Consider the following 21,831-nt stretch of genomic DNA (forward strand, 5'->3'; position numbering starts at 1 on the left):
CCAATCATCTGTTCCTTCACAGCCTTTTACTAGGCACTGCTCCTAATAGCCAGATTCCTACTCCACACTGATGAGGGGCAAACACCCCGAAACAGCTGTCTGTGGATGGATACCATGCTTGGCATAGGTGGTTTTCCTGTATTGTATGTTTTCCTTTATTGGATGCTGCCCTTCCCGTGGTTGTTCCTTCCCAGGGAAAGGTCTGGCTATTCACTGCTTGTGTTGAGAAACACGTGATGGTGTCTCCGCAGCTATCCTACATGCATTTGCATATTTCCCATAAGGGATGGGGGCAGTGTTCTGGATCACTGCGCTGTGAAACACGTGATGGTGTCTCCGCGGTGTTGGATGTTTTGGTCTCCCTGAGGCCAATCATCTGTTCCTTCACATTAGTATAATAGTGTCATGGTATTTTCAATGTGAATATCACTGCAAAATTCATTTCCATCCCTCCCATATTTTCTACATCATTGTACACTATTGAAATAATATATATATATATATATACATACATATATATATATATATATATATATATATATATATATATATATATATATATATATATATCAAAAATGTTTTTTTTTATTTAAAAAGAATAAATTTACCTCTTTCACAAACCACTGACAAAAAGCAACAGAAATCCATTCTCTGGCATGAAATCCACAGTCTATAAACATAATTTTCTTTCTCTTATCTGACGGGTAGCCAATCTGTAAATGTATGCAAATGAAATAGATTTTAGATTTCAAACGTTATCATATTTCTGAGGGTTAATATTATCAACATGGTATAATGTTGTTATTCATGAAATATTCAATTTTCTTCTCTTCATAATTCAATTATTGTTTAGTACAGGTAAAGAAATAGTTTAGTACTCACTCTGAAATAATATATTGATCTGCGTTCATAGGTTTGTCCGAAAAAAATTTTTGTCACCACGTCACTATGTTTCTCGTTAATTTGTTCCATCCATTCATAAATCTGTCAATAAAAGAAAATCTGTAAATATTTGCTCCAACTCTACATGACAAAATAATCCACGCATAATAAATGAATTACGTTTATTACCCCTTGTCACGGAGAAACTAGAATTTGATATTTTCCATATTTTACTGGGACAGTGAAGCTGGTACTTCAACATTATTCCATTCTTACCTCATCCATCGGGTGATACCGAGTGTAGTTATAACTTTCTAAAGACACGGCTCTAGTATTTATATTATTGATTTTGTATAAATCCACAAGTTTTTGTACATTGTCGATCAGCACACTGCAAATAAAAAAGAAATCATTAGTACTAGAAATACATTACTAATTCTAACTAAACATATAGTAAATAAATTACAAAGATGTACAAAATACAGGCTCATGTGGATGAGAGTATAAATTGGATATTCACTGTTAAATTTTTGATTGGAGAGTAAACAGAAAGCACACTGACCCATGTTATTTAATAGGGTTGCTCAGATAATGTGAGAAAAAAAAAATTGCAGCACGCATTATTCTCTTCCGAGTCTAGGATGATAGTCACTAGTGATCATAAGTACATGTGGGGGTTGCCTGGTTGCTAGGGAATCCCCACATGTAATCAAGCTGGCTTACAGATGTAAATCATTCAGCTGCTGCATGGAAAACTAAATGTCCGAGCACTTACAAATACTCTGAGGACACCTGAGCGTGCTCGGGAAATCTCGAGTAACGAGTATATTCGCTCATCACTAATAGTCACTAGTGATGAGCGAATATACTCATTGCTCAAGATTTCCCGAGCATGCTCGGGGGGTCTTCGAGTATTTGTAAGTGCTCAAAGATTTAGTTTTTGTTGACGCAGCTTCATGATTTACAGCCAGCCTGAGTACATATGGGGGTTGCCTGGTTGCTAGGGAATCCCCACATGTAATCAAGCTGGCTAATAGATGTAAATCATTCAGCTGCAGCGATGAAAACTAAATCTCCGAGCACTAAAAAATACTCGGAGGACACCCAAGCGTGCTCGCGAAATCTCAAGTAACCAGTATCCTCGCTCATCACTAATAGTCACCCATTCAAAAAATCAGATCCAGCACAGAAAATATAAGCGGCACCCGATTTTTTACAGAAACATTTTAATAACATACAAAGGAAACTATATTTGTACACGCACATTTTTTAATGTAGATTAGGGATGAGCAAACGTGCTTGGCGATACTCGGTTATCACTCAAGTATCACGGTGCTTGGATGTACTTGTTACTAGAGATGAGAAGACCTTTCAAGGTTCGGTTCATTTTATGAACATGTTCACCGAACATGTTCATAGAACGATTAGATGAACATACCTCGACCCCATTGACTTTGATGGGAGGCAAAATCAAACACATAGACAGCATCTTTTTGGGGAGGCAGGCAAACTGCTAAAATTAGAGGCAGACACTAGGAAAAGTAGAATCAATTGACCTATTAATTGCGCTATAGATAAATAATAAAAAAAAAAATGTGGGCTCCCCTGTATTTTTGAAAACCAGCCAGACAAAACTGACAGCTGTGGGTTGCAACCCTCAGTTGTCAGCATTAGCAAGACTGGTTATCAAGAATAGTGGAATACCCATGCTGTTTTTAATTATTTAATTAAATAATGTTAAAAAGGCATAGGGTCCCCCTAGTTTTGATAACCAGCCAAGCTAAAGCTGACAGCTGGGGGTTGGTGTTCTCAGGCTGCTAAGAGGCCATGGATATTCCCCCCAGCCTAAAAACAGAAACTTGCTGCCGACGCAGAAAAGACACATCTATTAAACTCAATCCAGAAAAATGTTAACAGACCACGTAACAGAAATAGAAGCCTACAATATTTTTAAAAGCTTTTTATCAGCGTTAGAGATGGTAGAATTGTTCACAGACCACATGACACTGTATGGCTGAGAAATTGAAGCATACCAAATTTTTAAAAGCTTCTTGGGTACATTTAATTTCTCTATAAGCCTCCAAAAACTTGTTCCAAATTTATCTGTCATATAGCTCACCCATTGGATATTACATCTTCTTGGGTACATATAGTTGTTATAAGTGCATGAAAAAGTGTTTGCCCTTCTCGAATTCCTATTCTTTTTGCTTTTTGTCACACTTAAATATTATATATCACAAAACAAATGTAAATATTAGACAAAGATAGCCCAAGTAAACACAAAATTCAATTTTTAAATGAAGGTCTTTATTATTAAGGGAAAAAGAAATCCAAACCTACAGGGCCCTGTGTGGAAAAAGTGATTGCCTCCCCTCCTTAAGACATATATTAACTGTGGATTATCACGTCTTTGGGAAGATGATTTCAAATTGCCTAGCCACATGCAGGCAATGACACTTTCCAACCTCGGACCACTTCACAGGACCTTTTGTCAGCAGAGTTGATACTAACTGTTTCTACGTGGGGACACTCACTTACTGTCTGTCTGGTCCCGTTGACTACATAGGAGTGGTTTTGGCACTGACTCACTAGAACATATTGAGCATACATTTATATGTATTTTCATTGCTGATTACTTGTCCTGCTACACATATACTCTTTACTGCTGTCATGTGTTGATTGCCTTGCATGTATATATGCTACTTCATAGGTCGGGAACTATTTCTTGCATATTATGGTATAAGGGCATTGCTTACATTAGCTCATTTAGAGATGGGGTGTTGTCATTGTTGTTTTTTAAATGTTTTTAACCATGCTTGTGCTCTACATGACAATAACATAGTTTTGTGTGCATTTTTGCATCTCTGGTGTGCACATGTATATGTATTAGTTCTGTTCTCCTCTATTTCCATAGCCACATGCAGGCGTGATTACTGCAACACTTGTTCTCAATCAAGAAAGCACTTAAATAGGACCTGTCTGACAAAGTGAAATAGACCAAAAGTTCCTCAAAAGTTAGACATCATGCTGCAATCTAAAGAAATTCTGGAACAAATGAGAAACAAAGTAACTGAGATCTATCGGTCTGGAAAAGGTTATAAAGTCATTTCTCAAGCTTTGGGACTCCATCAACAGCAGGTGAAAAATTGGTTTTATTTGTTTTTTTTTACGCCGTTCTTCATGTTGTACAAGTGAATAGGCAACTTTCTTCTTCTGGTTGGTGTGATTACAGCGATACCAGATTGATATATATATATATTTTTTATGTTTGGCTGCTGCCACACACTCAAAGATGCTTTTCAAATAAGACTAGGTGGGTGAGGGATGGGTGTAATCCTTCTCAGTGGTGGACACTGACAGCTTTGGGCCCCTGTGTAAGAAGTGTAAGTGTGTCTGGGCCCCCTTCCTGCCCAGCATGCTGCTTATGATGAGGGCAATCTGGCTCCGAGCAACAAGCCAGATTGCACTCACTATCAAAGCCCTGGTTAAGATGTGGTTCTGCTGGTTCCAGCGCAGTCAGACTTGCAGTCAGGTGACAACTATTGTTGCTGTGTCAGTGAATAGAATACTGCAGACGTGGCTGACTCTCTAGTTGGCACATGACAGCAAGTGTGCGAAGTGATAACTGCTGGAACCAGAAGGGCCCAATCATGTATGCATTATATTACATGTACATTATATGTCTGATATCTGATAATATGCTTCAAATAAAAGTATGTAATAGGGTAGTAGACTGCACTATTCCATACAACAGTATCATGTAAAAGACGAACTACAGGGAGAGCCCCCACACAGCTCTCCCTATATACAATATGTGCCCCACATAGCCTCCTATATACAGTGTGAGCCCTCACAGAGCCCCTTAAATAAATCAGGAGCCCTCACAGAGCCCCCTATATAGAGCAGGAGCCCTCAGAGTCTCCTATGTACAGCAGGAGCCTTCACAGTCTCCTACATAGAGTAGGAGCCCTCACAGAGCCCCCTATGTACAGCAGGAGCCCTCACAGAGTATCTTATATACACCATGATTTCCCACATAGCCCCCTATATACAGTATGAGCCATCATGTATCCTCTATATAAAGGAACATATCACAAACACATTTAAAAAAAAAAAAACAAGAAAAAAAACATACTCACCTCGCTCCCATTCCCTGGCGCTTTTCTCCGCTCTTTGCTGTGTGCACTGACTCTCCGCACAGCAGAATTGATGCATACCTCCCAACCGTCCCGATTTCAGCGGGACAGTCCCGCTTTGGCACCGGGGTCCCGCTGTCCCGCTTCGGGCATTTAAAATCCCGAATTTGCGGCCGCCGGTGAAGCAGCCCCGCCCACTCGGGAAGCGGAAGTTGCTGACTGAAATTACAGATTGGCATTTTAATTGTCCAATCTCAGTGTGCGGAATCCAAGCCATAGCAACCAATCAGGACGCAGCATGTCGGTTCGGTGGGCGTTTCTTGCTGCGGCCTTGGTAACCGCATCATGGTAACCCGCTGTACGGGCGCACATTCCCGCGCACGCTGTGAGGAGCCGCACGCACTGACCCCAGCTCCGCCGTCCGCTCCCGGCACCATGAAGATCGAGGAGGTGAAGAGCACCACGAAGACTCAGCGCATCGCCACCCACAGCCATGTCAAGGGCCTCGGCCTGGATGAGAGCGGGATGGCCAAGCAGGCGGCGGCCGGGCTGGTGGGGCAGGAGAACGGCCGGGAGGTGAGGCTCAGGGCTGGGCATGCGTGGCTCTGGTGGGACTACAGGTGCCAGCAGGCCCGGAGATCTGGGATGCTGCCGCATCATGTCTGCACGTGTTGTTCACCACTCTGCTTGCTGTCAGTGACTGGAGACCTGAATCTCCTCCAGCTGTAGCAGGCTGACTGTTTGCTACAATGTGTCAGTGCAGGGGAAATGATCGCACTGGATGCAGTTGTAACGGAACCGCTGCTGTTTTCAGCTTCTGGATGATTAAAAGGGAAATCAGTCTTCACTGACAGCAAGTGGAGGTCTGGACGGTAGAAAAGACCTGCAGCCGACCGTGTACGAGCTGTCGCTCCACTATGATAAAAGGGGCCCTCGCCCGTCCCCCGGCCTCACTGTGTGTGTTACTCCCTCTCCCCAGGTCCACCTCTGAGTTGCCGCCGCTGCTCCTAGTGTCTGTTATTGTCTGCAGCCAATCACTTAACTCAGTTTCTCACCCAGAGTTGACGGCATGAGTCGCTGATTGGCTGCAGCGCTGTCGAAGTAACATGAGTGCTGCATATATATACAAAAGGGACTTGGCCCCTATAATAATTATACCAGCCTAAGGCCGGCGTCACACTCGGCGTAAGACAATACGCCACGTATTATACGGCCGTACTACGGGCGTAATACGGAGAAATGTCCCCAAAATATTGATCCGTAGTCAGGGTGTGTCAGCGTATTTTGCGCATGGCATCCTCCGTATGTAATCCGTATGGCATCCGTACTGCGAGATTTTCTATGGGGCTGTGCTGCATTATATTCTATGGGGCTGTACTGCATTATATTCTATGGGGCTGTGCTGCATTATATTCTATGGGGCTGTGCTGCATTATATTCTATGGGGCTGTGCTGCATTATATTCTATGGGGCTGTGCTGCATTATATTCTATGGGGCTGTGCGGCATTATATTCTATGGGGCTGTGCTGCATTATATTCTATGGGGCTGTGCTGCATTGTACAGTATGGAGCGTCGTGTGTGGCCATATTTTTTTGTTCATAATTATTGTTAACGAAACATTGTGATCAGAAGTGCTAAATGGGTGTGGTTGGGGCGTGGCTAGTTGTGAAATGGGTGTGGCCTAAAATTTGCCGCGCCGCGCTACGCGCGCCGCTGACTTTGTCCCTCTTTCCCTTCCCCTAAAGTTGGGAGGTATGATTGATGTAGTGACATCATTGCATCTGCGGTCTGTCTTACATGCTGTGACTGGTGGAAGGAGTCGGTGGTTCTGTCCTCCACCATTATATTCATGGTTATGTGCATCCTGAAGATGCAGATGACAGTGAAATCTGGATGCTGGTGGGCCGTATGGTGCAGCCTGCAGACCAGTGTTTTCGGGTGTTTGGCTATCACTGATAGCTTAGTCTGATTTCCACATTTTGCCCAGGTCTGTTATATATGAGCCATATACTAATCTGTGTACTGGGTATTATGTACTATACCAGTGATGGCAAACCTTTTAGAGACCGAGTGCTCAAACTGCAATCTAAAACCCACTTATTTATTGCAAAGTGTCAACATGGCAATTTAACTGAGGTTTTAGATAAGAAAAACTCTTACTTTAGCGTGCTATAGCATCTATAGCAAAGAGCTTGTAATCACTGCCCTCCAAGCCAAAGGTACTAACCACTTATTGCAGTGGAGGTCTGTTCTTGAGAATGAAGGGGATTTGTATTCCAAAGTAAAATTGACAAGTTGTTTGTTTTTTACAACCTCTTTGCAATTGTACCCCTTTTTCATGATGAGAATAACTCTTTAAGCATGGGATGTCAAACTAAATTCACATATTCCTCCATACTGTGTAATGGGCCTCACATGATGCTCCATAGAGTGTAATAGGCCCTACACAGTGCTCCCTACTGTATAATGACCACATATGAAGCTCCCTACTGTATAATGGCCACACAGTGCTGTATAATGGCCACAGTGTTCCATACTGTATAATGGCCACATATGATGCCCCATACAGTATAATGGCCACACTGTGCTCCATACTGTATAATGGCCATGCAGTGCTCCATAATGTTTAATGGCTTCATATGATGCTCCATACTGTATAATGGCCACACAGTGCTCCATACTGTATAATGGTCACATATGATGTTCCATACTGTATAATGGCCATAACCAAACACATGACAGAAAACAGCATAGCAAAAGATGAAACAATCTATGCTAAAGGTATCCTACGGAAAATAGGGACCAATAATTGGGGATAGTCGCTAACACAATTGTAGAGAGAGCTATGGGTCACAAGGGCCCAAAAGAACGACCAAAAAATCCCAATGTAAAAAATATATCAACTTTATTAATACATAATAGTACTGAGAACATAACATATAGGAAACAGGTGAGGCACAGTGCCACAGGGTGTGCACAGACACCACCACAGGAGCATACTAAGGGGGCACGGAGCCGGGATAAAACCATGTACCCATCAAAAGAACAAAATTACTAATAGTAAAGTACTGCATAGTGTGTCATATTAAATGCCCTGATGAGACACTGCTGAAGATCCAACAGCTATATAATGAACAGCAGACCAGAATGCCAAGGTATAATAAATGTATATTACCTCAAAGGGCAGATGGGTAGAGTGTATCCGGGGTCCGTGCGCCCTCCCCACGGGGAGGGCGCACGGACCCCGGATACACTCTACCCATCTGCCCTTTGAGGTAATATACATTTATTATACCTTGGCATTCTGGTCTGCTGTTCATTATATAGCTGTTGGATCTTCAGCAGTGTCTCATCAGGGCATTTAATATGACACACTATGCAGTACTTTACTATTAGTAATTTTGTTCTTTTGATGGGTACATGGTTTTATCCCGGCTCCGTGCCCCCTTAGTATGCTCCTGTGGTGGTGTCTGTGCACACCCTGTGGCACTGTGCCTCACCTGTTTCCTATATGTTATGTTCTCAGTACTATTATGTATTAATAAAGTTGATATATTTTTTACATTGGGATTTTTTGGTCGTTCTTTTGGGCCCTTGTGACCCATAGCTCTCTGTATAATGGCCATGCAGTGCTCCATACTGTATAATGGCCATGCAGTGCTACATACTGTATAATGGCCACACAGTGCTACACTGTATAATGGCCACATATGATGCTCCATACTGTATAATGGCCACACAGTGCTCCATACTGTATAATGGCCACACAGTGCTACATACTGTATAATGGCCACATATGATGCTCCATACAGTATAATGACCACACAGTGATCCATACTGTATAATGGCCGCACGTGATGCTCCATACTGTATAATGGCCGCACATGATGCTCCATACAGTATAATGGCCGCACATGATGCTCCACACTGTATAATGGTCCCACAGTGCTCCATACTGTATAATGGCCACATATGATGCTCCACACTGTATAATGGCTCAAAATGATGCTGCATACAGTATAATGGTCCCACATGATGATGCGTACAGTATAATGGTCCCACATGATGCTGCGTACAGTATAACAGCCCCACATGATGATACGATACACTTTATTGATCCCTGGGGAAATTACGGTATTACAGCAGCAATACAAACAGCAGTAAATAAAATATTAGGACATAAATCTTGCACAAGTATACCAACAATACATAGCAAATAAATGTGGGTAGTACAGGTATATAAGTCACTGTTAATTGACATTAATACACTTGCAGTCATTGCTGTCTACCACCCTTAAGAAATTATTATAAATCCCCATAGCAGTAGGTACAAACTATTTCCTGAATTTCTCCTTCTTACACCTTAGTAGGATTAGACGGCTGCTGAATGTGCTCTTCTGCTTCAAGAACAGCTAGTATAGTGGGTGTGTATTACTGATCACTATAGCCCTACACTTCTGACTTCTATACTGCAATACCTCCTCAAAAGAGTCCAGATGGAGGCCAACAGCCGCGCTTTCCTTCTTGAACAGTTTGAGCTTATTAGCGTCAGATACTCGCACACTACTGCCCCATTATATGATAGCAAAAAAAAATGGCGCTTGTCACAACGGACTGGTAGCACATTTTCAGCATTTTACTGCACACATTGAACAAGCTGAGCTTCCGAAAAAAGTAATGTCTGTTCATTCCCTTCTTATTCCCATAGTCCTAGTTTGAAGAGGCTATAGTCAGTTCAAAAAAATTCAACAAATACATATTCAATCATGGATTACCACAAAAGAAAAGTGAATAAACGATAGTATCAAAATATATTTATTTAGAAAATATTTTAAAATTACGCATAATACAACAAGAATATCAAAAAAGGCAAAGGTGGGGGGGGGAGGGTTTTAACCACCAAACTATAAGAGAGGGGGGAAAGCAATACTGCACAGATCCACCTGGTTAATAAAATAAGACTTAACCAATCTATATCATAGAAAGATGAAATTTGTGATATAGTTAAAAAACAGCAATCAGATGCACACACCACTAGTGCATGTACACACCTTCCAGGAATAGATCAGATCAAAAGGGAATCCCTACTAATTTGGTTTTACCAGTAAATGAAACATGTATATCCAGCAATAAAACTCAGCTGTTAATAGGCAAGGAAATAGGAACTACTTATGTGCATCCTAAAAAAGTACCCAAATAAGGGGATCCCATGTAATGGGCTGGTTACCTGCAATTCAGATGTGCCTAGGGTGGTGACTGACGCTGGTGGTGGAGTGCAGGTGCTGTTCCCCGGCGCACCTCATTCCCTTCTTGTAAACCTTTTCTGTATGACACCTACCTCCAATCTAGTTTGCCGTCAAGGTGAACCCCCAAATATTTGTAGCTCTCAACAATCTCAACCTCCTGGCCAGCAATATTGATCGGCAAGTAATCCACCTTTTTCTTTCTATAACGTACCACCAACTCCTTAGTTTTCTTTACATTTAGTTCTAGACAGTTAGTCTGGCACCAATCCACAAAGTCAGAAACCACCCTTCTATATTCCTGCTCCCCCCGGCCCCCCACAATGCCCCCTACAAACACTGAGTCATCTGAGAATTTTTGGAGGTGACAAAAATCTGATTTATACTGAAAGTCAGCTATATACAATGTGAAGAGGAAGGGCGACAGTACTGTACCTTGAGGGGCTCCAACACTGCTCCGTACACTGCCATATACCACCTCCCCCATCCTTACAAACTGCGGTAGTCCCATAACCAGTTTACCATCCCCTCATCTACCGCCTGTAGCGTTTCCCTTACTTCGGGTCTTGGGGGACACTCGCTTTGCACAGGAATAATGCATACAGACACGATATCTCACACAAATTAAGTCCATTCCGGTTTATTAAAGCGTCATAAACCGCACCGTAAGCCAGGATACACATCACCAGCTTACCCATAGTCTGTTACTTTAACACGTGTGGCTTTACAAAGCATTCAATAGTCACGCCTTATCTCTCCAGTCACCAGGTGACTGCACAGTCCAGCAACTGTCATATGTTAGCGCACAGTTCATTACAGTTCATTGTATGCATCAACGGAACATATTAACCACCGACAGTCTGTTCCAATGGCAGATACGTCTCTGCCGTATATTACAGGTTTTTTCCCCATACCAGGGGCTACCTCTCAGGAGCTCCGGCTCCACACACTGACTCCTGCCATTGCTGGTTCACAGGGAAACTGCCTCACTGGGATCACCGTCCTTGTGACCAGGGCACCTCGGAGAGTCCAGACCCACAGTAGGAACTGTAGCTTTCCCAACACAGAAACCGTCTCAGGCTCTGTAGATGCAGCCTTTCCATGCGCTTCCAGGAAGTCCAATCACAGGCACTTCCAACACACAGGCCATCAGTCTATGATCTTACCAGGTGCTTGCAGCACTCCAGTCCATCCCAGGACAATCCAACACCCTGACCATTCCAGGACTCACACTCTTACCAGGTGCTTGCTGGATTCCAGTCCATACCAGGACAATCCAACACCTCGAACATTCAGTCCATAGCCTCAGCAGTGCTTCCAGGACTCCAGCCCACTCCAGGATCTTCCAACACAGACCGTCCAGGACCTTGCACATGGACCAAACAGATCCATACACTCTGAACCATGTGACCCACACCCTGGTCACATTATCTAGGTGTTACCACTTCCCTGGGTGGCAGTGTGGGTGTGTGTGGCTAGTTTGACCCTCCCATCTCTCATAACTAGCCCTGCCAGTCTCCCATTAGCATTATACAATTACTTGTGGGAATACAGGTCCCAGCATACCAATCTAACTTCAGACTGACAGCGCAGAGTCTTCCTCTGCAACACACACACACCGGCCATTTACACTCCTGCCGGACTTTGTCTCATCACATTTATGCCTCCAAGTGCATCTTGAAGCGCACACACAGTGCCCCCTGGCTGCAACGTGGGTCACTGCACCACACGCTATATCAGTCAGCTTATTACGCAGCAAGGGCAGCTGTAAGGTATTGAAAGCACTTGAGAAGTCAAAGAATATAGCGCGCACTGCAGTCCCATCATTGTCCAAGAATGAATGTCCTGTATGTAGCAGAGACTCTACCGCATCATTCACCCCTAATTTCTGCTGGTACGCAAACTGTAGGGGGTCAGTAAAAGCCCTCACCCTCGGACACAAGTAGGTGAGTATTATTCTCTCCAAGTACTTCATAGCATGCATACAATATAATGCACAAAATATAATGGTCCCACATGATGCTGTGTACTGTATAATGACCCCACATGCTGCTGCGTACAGTATAATGGCCTCACATGATGCTGCATACTGTATAATGGCCTCACATGATGCTGTGTACAGTATAATGGCCCCACATGATGATGCATACAATACAATGGCCCCACATGATGTTGCATACTGTATAATGGCCTCACGTGACTCTACATACATTATAATGGCCTCATGTGATGCTGCGTACAGTATAATGGTCTCATGTGATGCTGCATACAGTATAATGGCCCCACATGATGATGCATACAATATAATGGCCTCACATTAGAAAAAAAAAATCCTACTCAAATGGCAAGCACGCCATTTTGGCAATACTGCTGCCACCACTCTCCTCAGCCAACGCACCATCCCCGTCCTCAGCAAGTGCGCAGACTGATGGAACGGCGCGCAGACTGATGGAACGGCGCGCTGCCTGATGGGGGAGTTAGGAGCAGAGGAGAGTGGCCGCAGCGCCAGGCTAGTGATGAAGGTTTGGGAGATTACAAGTGGGCTGAGGAGAGTGGTGGTGGCGCTAGTTTTGAGGAGATGGTGCCCGTGCCATAGGTTCACCACCACTCTACTGTACTATGTGCACATATATAGCGTTACATGCACTGACCAGGCTGCAGGACCTCACATTATAATGTATATCTGATATATAATGCAGGACGTCCTGGAGTCGGGTTCAGGGTCAGACAGTGCAGGGTGAGGATCACTGTGAGTTATTGCTGCAGCTTCAGCTTACATACAGATCGGGTGATGCTGAAGCCGATGACGCCACTGACAGAGTGACTCGATCTGTATGTAAGTTTAAGATGGTTCAATAAATCATGCAGTGCAGATAGAGCCTCCGCAGAAAGCAGATAAGAAAGCAGGAATCAGATGAAGCCCAGTCACATACCTCCTGCCTCAGCCCCATGGCTCTGCTGACCTCATCTCTCCTCTCTGGCAGAGTAAACAGGCGCGCAGATGACGTCAGATCAGCAGACACACAGCCTGCTGTGTATGCAATACGTGGATGCCGGCCGGCACTTGTATACTTCTAATACAGTGCCGGGACCGATCTACTGCAGCAGTAGAAAGCTGGGCTGCTGGCATTACATCCCTGTCTGCAAGGGCCCCCCTCCACCTCCGGGCCCCGGTGCAGCTGCACTGGTTGAATCGGCAGTAGGTCCACCCTTGATCCTTCTTTGCTGGGAGTCCTGATACCTCAAACTGAATTTTTCTCATCCACACTTAGGTGGCACAAAAATTAGTTTTGTAGGCAACTATAGGTAGGAAAATGTAAGGATAGTAAAACAGTTGACTGAAACCTAGTGCAGGCCTAGGAGCCCTACTGCTACAGGCAACACATATTTTGAGAAAATTATTGCCACACACCAATAAAGTGGTATCAATTTCCCCAGAGTAGAAACAGTATAATGGGGCTCTGACACCCCTTCCAATACAGACAACCCATCAGATGGAGATCAAACTTGGGAGTCTCCACATTTCAAGAAAATACTTGTAACATCAGCAGCACAAGCAATAGCAGGCAAAGAAGACACAAGAAAGGTATCATAGACTGCAATAACGCAAGATCAATGCATGACACTAAAAATAACAGCATCGCCTAGTCTGTCCAGTCTTCGACTGGGGTATAAGTCATTGCAGATCAATGACTTGTACATTTTGATGAAATTTAGGTGGTCTACGCTTTCAGGGGACAGCTGCGCTTATCTATCAGGACATCACCAGCAGCACTGAAAACAAGTTCTGAGAGAACACTGGCTGCTATTCATGACAAAACCTTCCAGACCTGACAGGCAAGATCAGGCCACTCTTCCATTTTAGAAGACCAAAATGTAAAAGGGTCCAATTCCATCTGATGACATTGATATTGAGCTTGACATACTCCTGCACCATTCTCTCCATTCGTTCATAATGTGCCAGACTTGTAGTCTGTTCTGCTGGTGCACTGGCTGATCTAAAAATTGTGTGAAACGACTCATAATAATTGCTTCTGCTTTTCTACAAATGTGTTTCGATACCAGCATGTGCATATCCCTTTCCAGGGGTGGAAGCATCTGGCAAAATGTACTCTTATATCATGGATCTAACAGAGTAGCAACCCAGTTGTCAGCTCTATTTCTAATCCTAACAATATGGGCATCATGTTGTAGATAGTGCAGCAAGAAGGTGCTCATGTGTCAGGCACTTAAATGAGGTCCAAGTCCATGGTGTGTTGGTGGCGGGGTAACACTCAAGGTTGCTTCCTCCGTCCCCTCCTGCCCACTACAGACAACAGAGACGGAATCCTTATCCTCTTCATCTCCTGAATGTCCATCACCTCTTCTTCCTCATCCTCCTCCATTTGTTCCTCGGCTCCTGCACCTTCAATAACAGTTTGTATGGCACCATGAGCACCCGCCTGTGTGATGACAGTCTTTAACTTAGATATTATAATCTTTTCCAAATCCTTCTCTGCTTCCACCTCTTCCTCTTGGACCACCATCTCCTTACACAGACTATTCAAAGTGTGCTCCAGCATGTAAATGACCTGAGTAGTTATGCTGATGACAGCATCATCAGCACTTACTATCTTAGTAGCCATTTTGACACTGTGCACAAAAGTTCAGAGGTCCTTCATTTGTGCCCACTCCACAAGTGTGATTTGCACCATGTCCGTACTGCGTTGGCCAAGGCTATGCAAAAGGACATACTGCACTGGGGCTCATTGCTGTCACCGTGCAACATGTGCAGAGTGTTATTTCACTGTGTCGGCACATTGCAAATTAAATTATTAAATGGTAGGCCAAAACAACTCTGTAGCGATGCAAGTCGATGACCTGCGGGGTGCGATAGGCGGAAGTGAGGACACAGCAATAGTGCTTTCTGCAGCAGTGCATCCAGGCCGGGATAGTGTCAGAAAAATTGCTGTACCACCAAGTTGAAGATGTGAGCCATGCAACGCCAGTGTGAGGTTGCCCAGACATAGGGCTACCACCAGGATGGCACCATTATCACAGGTCTCCAGATTCAGTGGAGACATCCACTACTCAAACTCAGCCTGGATAGCTGTCGACAACTCTTGAGTAGACATAAGTTAATATTTCAATGTTTGGTATGATTGCGAGTGTCAAATATGCAATATTCACCTATTTATTTGTTGAATATTCGCCAAACAAAGCCGAACACCATTCAAGTCAATGAGTCAATGGGAGACAAAACAAAAACAAACTTATACACAGCACCTATAAACAGGACCAAAAGCTGCCAAAAACATCAAATTAGGTACAGACACAAGGAAAGTACACCCACAGTACAAATTTTAGAATGGCACGGCAGCCATGCATGAGGTATCTGGGTCTGGGATAGCATTTACGACTTTGAATTGAACTTCAAATTAAGACGAGGTGGGTGAGTGATCAGTGTAGGCCTGCTGTGCTGGGAGCCCTGATACCGTATGCTACAGCTCAACCTGCTTTCATGATCAGCCACACTCATGTGGCCCAAATATCAGTTTTGCAGACTCAGAATAATCTAAGCATAGTAACATGGGTAGTTATAATAATAATAATAATAATTTTATTTATATAGCGCCAACATATTCCGCAGCGCTTTACAACTTATAGAGGGGACTTGTACAGAAAATAGACATTACAGCATAACAGAAATCACAGTTCAAAACAGATACCAGGAGGAATGAGGGCCCTGCTCGCAAGCTTACAAACTATGAGTAAAAGGGGAGACACGAGAGGTGGATGGTAACAATTGCTTTAGTTATTTGGACCAGCCATAGTGTAAGGCTCGGGTGTTCATGTAAAGCTGCATGAACCAGTTAACAGCCTAAGTATGTAGCAGTACAGACACAGGGGCTATTGACTGCATAAAGTGTATGAGAACATGATGCGAGGAACCTCATTATGTTTTTTTTTTTTTTTTTTTTTATTAGGCCACACAGGGATAGTTAGGTTAATGCATTGAGGCGGTAGGCCAGCCTGAACAAATGTGTTTTTAGGGCACGCTTAAAACTGTGGGGATTGGGGATTAATCGTATTAACCTAGGTAGTTGACTCAAAGGTGGTGGAGGCCTGCCTCTCTCGGAGGCCTACTGCTACAGGCAATACACATAAAGGAGACCCAACCAGGAGTCTACACATATGCAAAAAATAGTGGCATCAATTTCAGCACAGTAGAAATAGTATAATAGGGACCTACACATCTTCCACTATAGTCAACCCTGCAGATGGACAGCCAACCAGGAATGTACACATTTACGAAGAGTGGCAGACACCAATTAAGTGGCATCAAGTTTACCAGAGATTATATAGTATAATAGGGAGTGACATCTCTTCCACAACAGCCAACCTAGCAAATGGACAACCAACCAGGAGTATTTACACCGAATGTTTCCGTTTTTTGTTTTTTTTAAGATTTTATAAAATTTATCACATGTTTCCAATCACAAATTTGAATGTGCCATATTCGTGCAAATTTTTGTTTGGTGATTGTTCTTCAAACAAATTTGCTCATCTCTACTCTTGGGCTGTGTGACTGTGATCTCCAAGTAATATTAATTTTAACACTGCCTGATTGCGGTGAGCTTTGGCTATGCAGTACGGAGTTGGGGGGATTCTCTCTGCACTTTTGGAATACATGTATCATTAAGGGAGAGGTTGAGGATGCAAGTGGAGTGGGAGGAGGAGCTGTCCTGGTGTCAGTGATGAAATGCACCCTGTCAGACATAGATTTTGTCAGGGAAAGGGTTATGTTGTCTGCAACACGCTGGTGTAGCACCGGCACAGCTTTCTTAGAGAAGTAATTGAAACTGGACAACTGGTACTGGGGGACTGAGACAGACATCAACTTTTGGAAACCATCTGTATCCACAAGGCGGAAAAGCAGCATTTTCCAACAGATTGGAGAGAGTGGAGTTATCTTTTTTCATGTGTAGGAGGAAACATTCTTTTGCGTAACAACAACTGCAGGTCAGAGGGCTGGTTGCTGTGGTGAGAGAGGGTGGAGAATGGTGAACACAACAAACTGCTGGACTGTGAGGGAAGGTGCAGACAGAGTTATGGTGGATTGAGAAAGTTGTGCTAGACGACCCTTACTGCCCCTGCGAACTGCAGACTTGTGACCATTGTTGACTACAGCCAAACTTTTGGCTGAGGATGCAGTGCTTGTCATTGTTGCACCGCTCCGTGTCTGTACGGCAAGCTGCAATGTAACCTCCATTTCATCCACTTCTTTCCCCTCTGCTGAGCTACTCATCTGTGTGCCTCTGGGTTCACACCAAGTGGCATCTACAACCTCATCATCATCCTCTCTGGTCTCACAATCCTTGCCCTGAGAGTCACCCTTCTCCTCTTCCTGCCCTGACACCACAGTACAGTTCTTGTGTGCCTCAAGTATCTGAGTCTCATCAGGATCACCTCCACTCCTGTGGGTTAACATCTGGTGACAAGGGTCTGAATTCTGCTCCGGCCCTGCTTCCAGCCCCAGATCCAACTGGAAAAAAGTTTGGGCATCAGTGTAGATTCTTTCCTCTTCTGGATTATGTGAATCTTTGGAGCAGACCTCTGATGCCCATGCAATAGCATGTATGAACAGCTCTGCAGACTGGCCCATCTGTGGTTCCTCACCATTAGTTGGATCGCTTGAAAGCTGTGTTGCGGGGGACAACAAGGGTAGGGGATGCCACCTCTGAGGATAGCACTGTGTGTGTGTGTGTGTGATAAGGTGGAGGAAGAGGAGGAAAGGCCACTGATACAGCACTTTCCATCCAGTGGAGCACATGCTCCTTCTGACCCTCATCTGCAAGGCGTACTGCTGTGCCGCTGCCAAAGAAAGGGAGTCGAGTAGCACATCCAGTAACAGATGTTGTCAGTTGTCTTTGGATAGAATGAGACAGTGTTTGTTCAGTAGAGCTTTCAGTAACATTACCACCTAACTCATGTACACTTCGAACACCAAGTCTATTCCTCTTTCCACCATGACCTTGCTTTTCCCCCACTCATGTTGTATGTACCCATCCTCTCTTTTAACCAGCTGTTTCACAACCCAAGGCTCAGAACTGTCAGTCACCTGGCTCTAAATGAACAATCAGTATTTATTTTCTGAGATAGTGTGCCCAAACAGCAATATTAGCCCTAATGATTTTGATTAGCAAATGGCCCTCCTGGCTGCACCCCAATATTAGCTCTAATGATTTTGATTGTCAAATGGGGTTTCCTGAGTCCTGACTGCAATACAGAATTAGCCCAAAGGATTTTGACTAGGAAATGTGGACTCCTGCCTGCACAACATTATTAGCCCTAACTATTTTGATTAGCAAATGGTACCTCCTGTCTGTACCCCGATATTATCCCTAACAATTTTGATTAGAAAATGTGACCCCTTTGCTGCAAATCAGTATTAGCCCTAATGATTTTGATTAGCCAAAGGGGCCCTCCTCGCTGCACCACAATATTAGTCTTAACAATTTTGATTAGAGAACGGGACTGAGTCCTGACTGCAGCACATAATTAGCCCAAACTATTTTGAGTAGGAAATATGGACTCCTTTGTGCACAACACTATCAGCACAAACCAGTTCGATGATGGAAGGTTGATTTCACACTGGATAGGATCCTATTTAACTATATGACAACTTTCAGCAGCAGGAGCAACCTATCTGTGCTGTTACTCTGAGAAAATTAAGCCAGCAAACAACATGTCCATTTTTTATATGAAGAAAAACATGTTGCTTTAGCAGCCTATGACAGAAGCCCTTATGTCATGATGTTGTGGATGGTTTCTGCGCCCTGATTAGCTACCAGAATGTTCACACATTAAATTATTAAACAAATTGCACTCTGCTGCTTCTCTGACCTATACACACACCCTCCCCTCATGAAACACATTTGCCCCACTCATCATACAGAACCACTATACTAGCCAAAGTAAAAACCAAAACATTAGTTGAAATGCGATCATTTTACCGATCTGTGACCGAATTTTGCGGAAAAATACCGAATTTGAGATTGGCGAATGTTTTCTGAACAAGTGTGCTCATCTCTACTCATAACAACCAAATAGCAGATTTAATTTATTATACTGCTGAGGTAAAATATAAGATATGCTATTATTGGATACTATGGACACCACCACACTGTTTGGATGCTGGGTTAAGAAAATTTTCTCTGCCCACAGCATCCAATCGTTCATTAATTTCTAATCAATTTAATTACACTAAAATCATTCACCAAAGGTCAAGCAAACAGGTCAAATTTGGTGCAAAAATACCTATGGAGTCATTGATTGTGGGGAAAAACTGTAATAATGGAATTTTTCCAATATTTTTAAAGAGTTAAGGAGTCGAAAGTATATAAAAACCACTTCTTACTTTTCAATCAAGTTTATCCTTGCATACCTGTCACATCAGATGAAAATAATCTGGGTTTTTTGGATGAAAGTTGAATGTTTTTTAATACTCTTGTCTGCAACTATCCTGAATTATAATATAGATGTACAAATGAAGGACAACTTTGTTGATGTCTGAATGTTTTCAGACATAGCAAGCCTTAGAAATTCATTATGGATAGTGTTGAGCATTCCGATACCGCAAGTATCGGAATTCCGATACCGAGTTCCGATATTTTTGTGATATTGGAAATCGGAATCGGAAGTTCCCAGTGTATGGTTCCCAGGGTCTGGAGGAGAGGAGACTCTCCTTCAGGCCCTGGGATCCATATTCATGTAAAAAAATAAAGAATTAAAATAAAAAATATGGATATACTCACCCCTCCGGCGGCCCCTGGACCTTAGCAATGTAACCGGCAGCCTCCGTTCCTAAGAATGAAGTGAGTTTAGGACCTGCGATGACATCGCGACTTGTGATTGGTTGAGTGAGCGGTCACGCGACCAATCACAAGCCGCGACGTCATCGAAGGTCCTTCACTCCTCATTCTTAGGAACGGAGGCTGCCGGTTACATCGCTAAGGTCCAGGGTCCGCCGGAAGGGTGAGTATATCCATATTTTTTATTTTAATTCTTAATTTTTTCATGAATATGGATCCCAGGGCCTGAAGGAGAGTCTCCTCTCCTTCAGACCCTGGGAACCATCCAGGATAGCTTCCGATACTTGTGTCCCATTGACTTGCATTGGTATCGGCGATATCCGATATTTTTTGGATATCGGCCAATCCCATCCGATACCGATACCTTTGAGTATCGGAAGGTATCGCTCAACACTAATTATGGATTTGACAATTAAGTATTTAAAACTATTCAACTCCCTTTGCAAATTAGAATTTTTAGGAAAATTTACAAAAAATACTTTCCCTAATAAAGCGCCCTTATGACTGTTTGGGACATCTGAACTAAAGTGAGCACTAACACGAGTCGTACCTCATACCCTGAGACAATTGATATGTGAGGTTGTTTTCTATCTAAGGGAGTGGGTTCACTCACATTTTTTGCCTAAGAACACTGCCTTGAATGCAAAATGATATCTAAACACCCTCCAAGTGCAACTTCTCTAAGCAATCCAATTAATTTGATGATAATCAATGCTTTTTACAGCGATTTCACAAGGCAAAAGTAATAACCAATGGTCTTTTCGTCTAGGGCCAGGAAACTTTCCAGATATCAATTCTATTGATAACCCATGGTCAATCCTCAAAAAATGGGTAGCCAAACAAAAATACAAAAATTGTGATAAACTTCAAGCACTGATTAGGCAAGAACTGGTTGCCATTGGTGATGAGCGAGCACTAAAATGCCCGTGTGCTCGTTGCTCGAGTCGAGCAATTTGTAATACTCGGGTACTCGGCCAGAACAACGAGCCCAATATAAGTCTATGGGAAACCCGAGTATTTTTACCGCAATCCTCCCTGGGGGTCCTTTTAGGGTCTAAAAACGTCTGACAATGATGGAAACAGTGCTCAAATGACATGAGAACATCATGGGGAATGCCCGTGGAATCATTTCTGACTCCTAGGTCACAGCTTTGAGCAATGTTGTCAGAGTCTTACACCATTTTTACAGGCGCGCCCAAAAACATACAAAAACAAAATGGATTTTCCTGAGAAATATGTTAATGAACATCCTTTCCAGGGTAATGAATTATATATAAGGCAAAATAATTAATCAAAAACAAAAATGTTCCTCCACCACTTTGGCTATGTTCACAAGCAGCATTTTTGATGCGTTTTTCAACTTTAGCATTGCTTTCAACCAATACAATGCATTCACTGGGAAATATCATTGAACAACCTTAGCTGGTCATGTAGTGTATGACACATTACCAGACACATCTTGTTTCATTTATGAAGGAGGGACTCTTAAAGTCACAAAGCCTATTTTTAGAGGGGCATCGGGCGACATTAATATTCTTAAAGGGCCATTATTAAACAGTGGGTCTCCTATACTGTTATTGCCTATGCAGTGAGAGGCTGGGCTGCCAAAAATTAGGACGCACACCAATACCTCTTTCACAAGACGTACAGGAGGGCCTCCTGGAAAAATGTTCCCATTATAAGAAAGTGGGTCTCCCATAGCATTTGCCTATGC

At 43.3% G+C, this 21,831-nt stretch overlaps 1 protein-coding gene across 1 annotated transcript in view; it reads right to left on the reverse strand.

Moving 5' to 3' along the window:
* Positions 1-21,831, reverse strand: part of LOC143786365 (carboxypeptidase O-like) — a 207,495-nt gene that overhangs the window by 174,834 nt on the left and 10,830 nt on the right. Inside the window, exons 4-6 of the mRNA XM_077275701.1 lie at positions 1,159-1,273; positions 883-984; positions 609-713 (exon numbers count right to left, since the gene is read on the reverse strand). Coding sequence (XP_077131816.1) covers positions 609-713; positions 883-984; positions 1,159-1,273 — 322 coding nt within the window. The remainder of the gene's footprint in view (positions 1-608; positions 714-882; positions 985-1,158; positions 1,274-21,831) is intronic.

This window comes from Ranitomeya variabilis, chromosome 7 (genome assembly GCF_051348905.1).
Source record: "Ranitomeya variabilis isolate aRanVar5 chromosome 7, aRanVar5.hap1, whole genome shotgun sequence".
In the NCBI taxonomy this organism is placed as follows: domain Eukaryota; kingdom Metazoa; phylum Chordata; class Amphibia; order Anura; family Dendrobatidae; genus Ranitomeya; species Ranitomeya variabilis.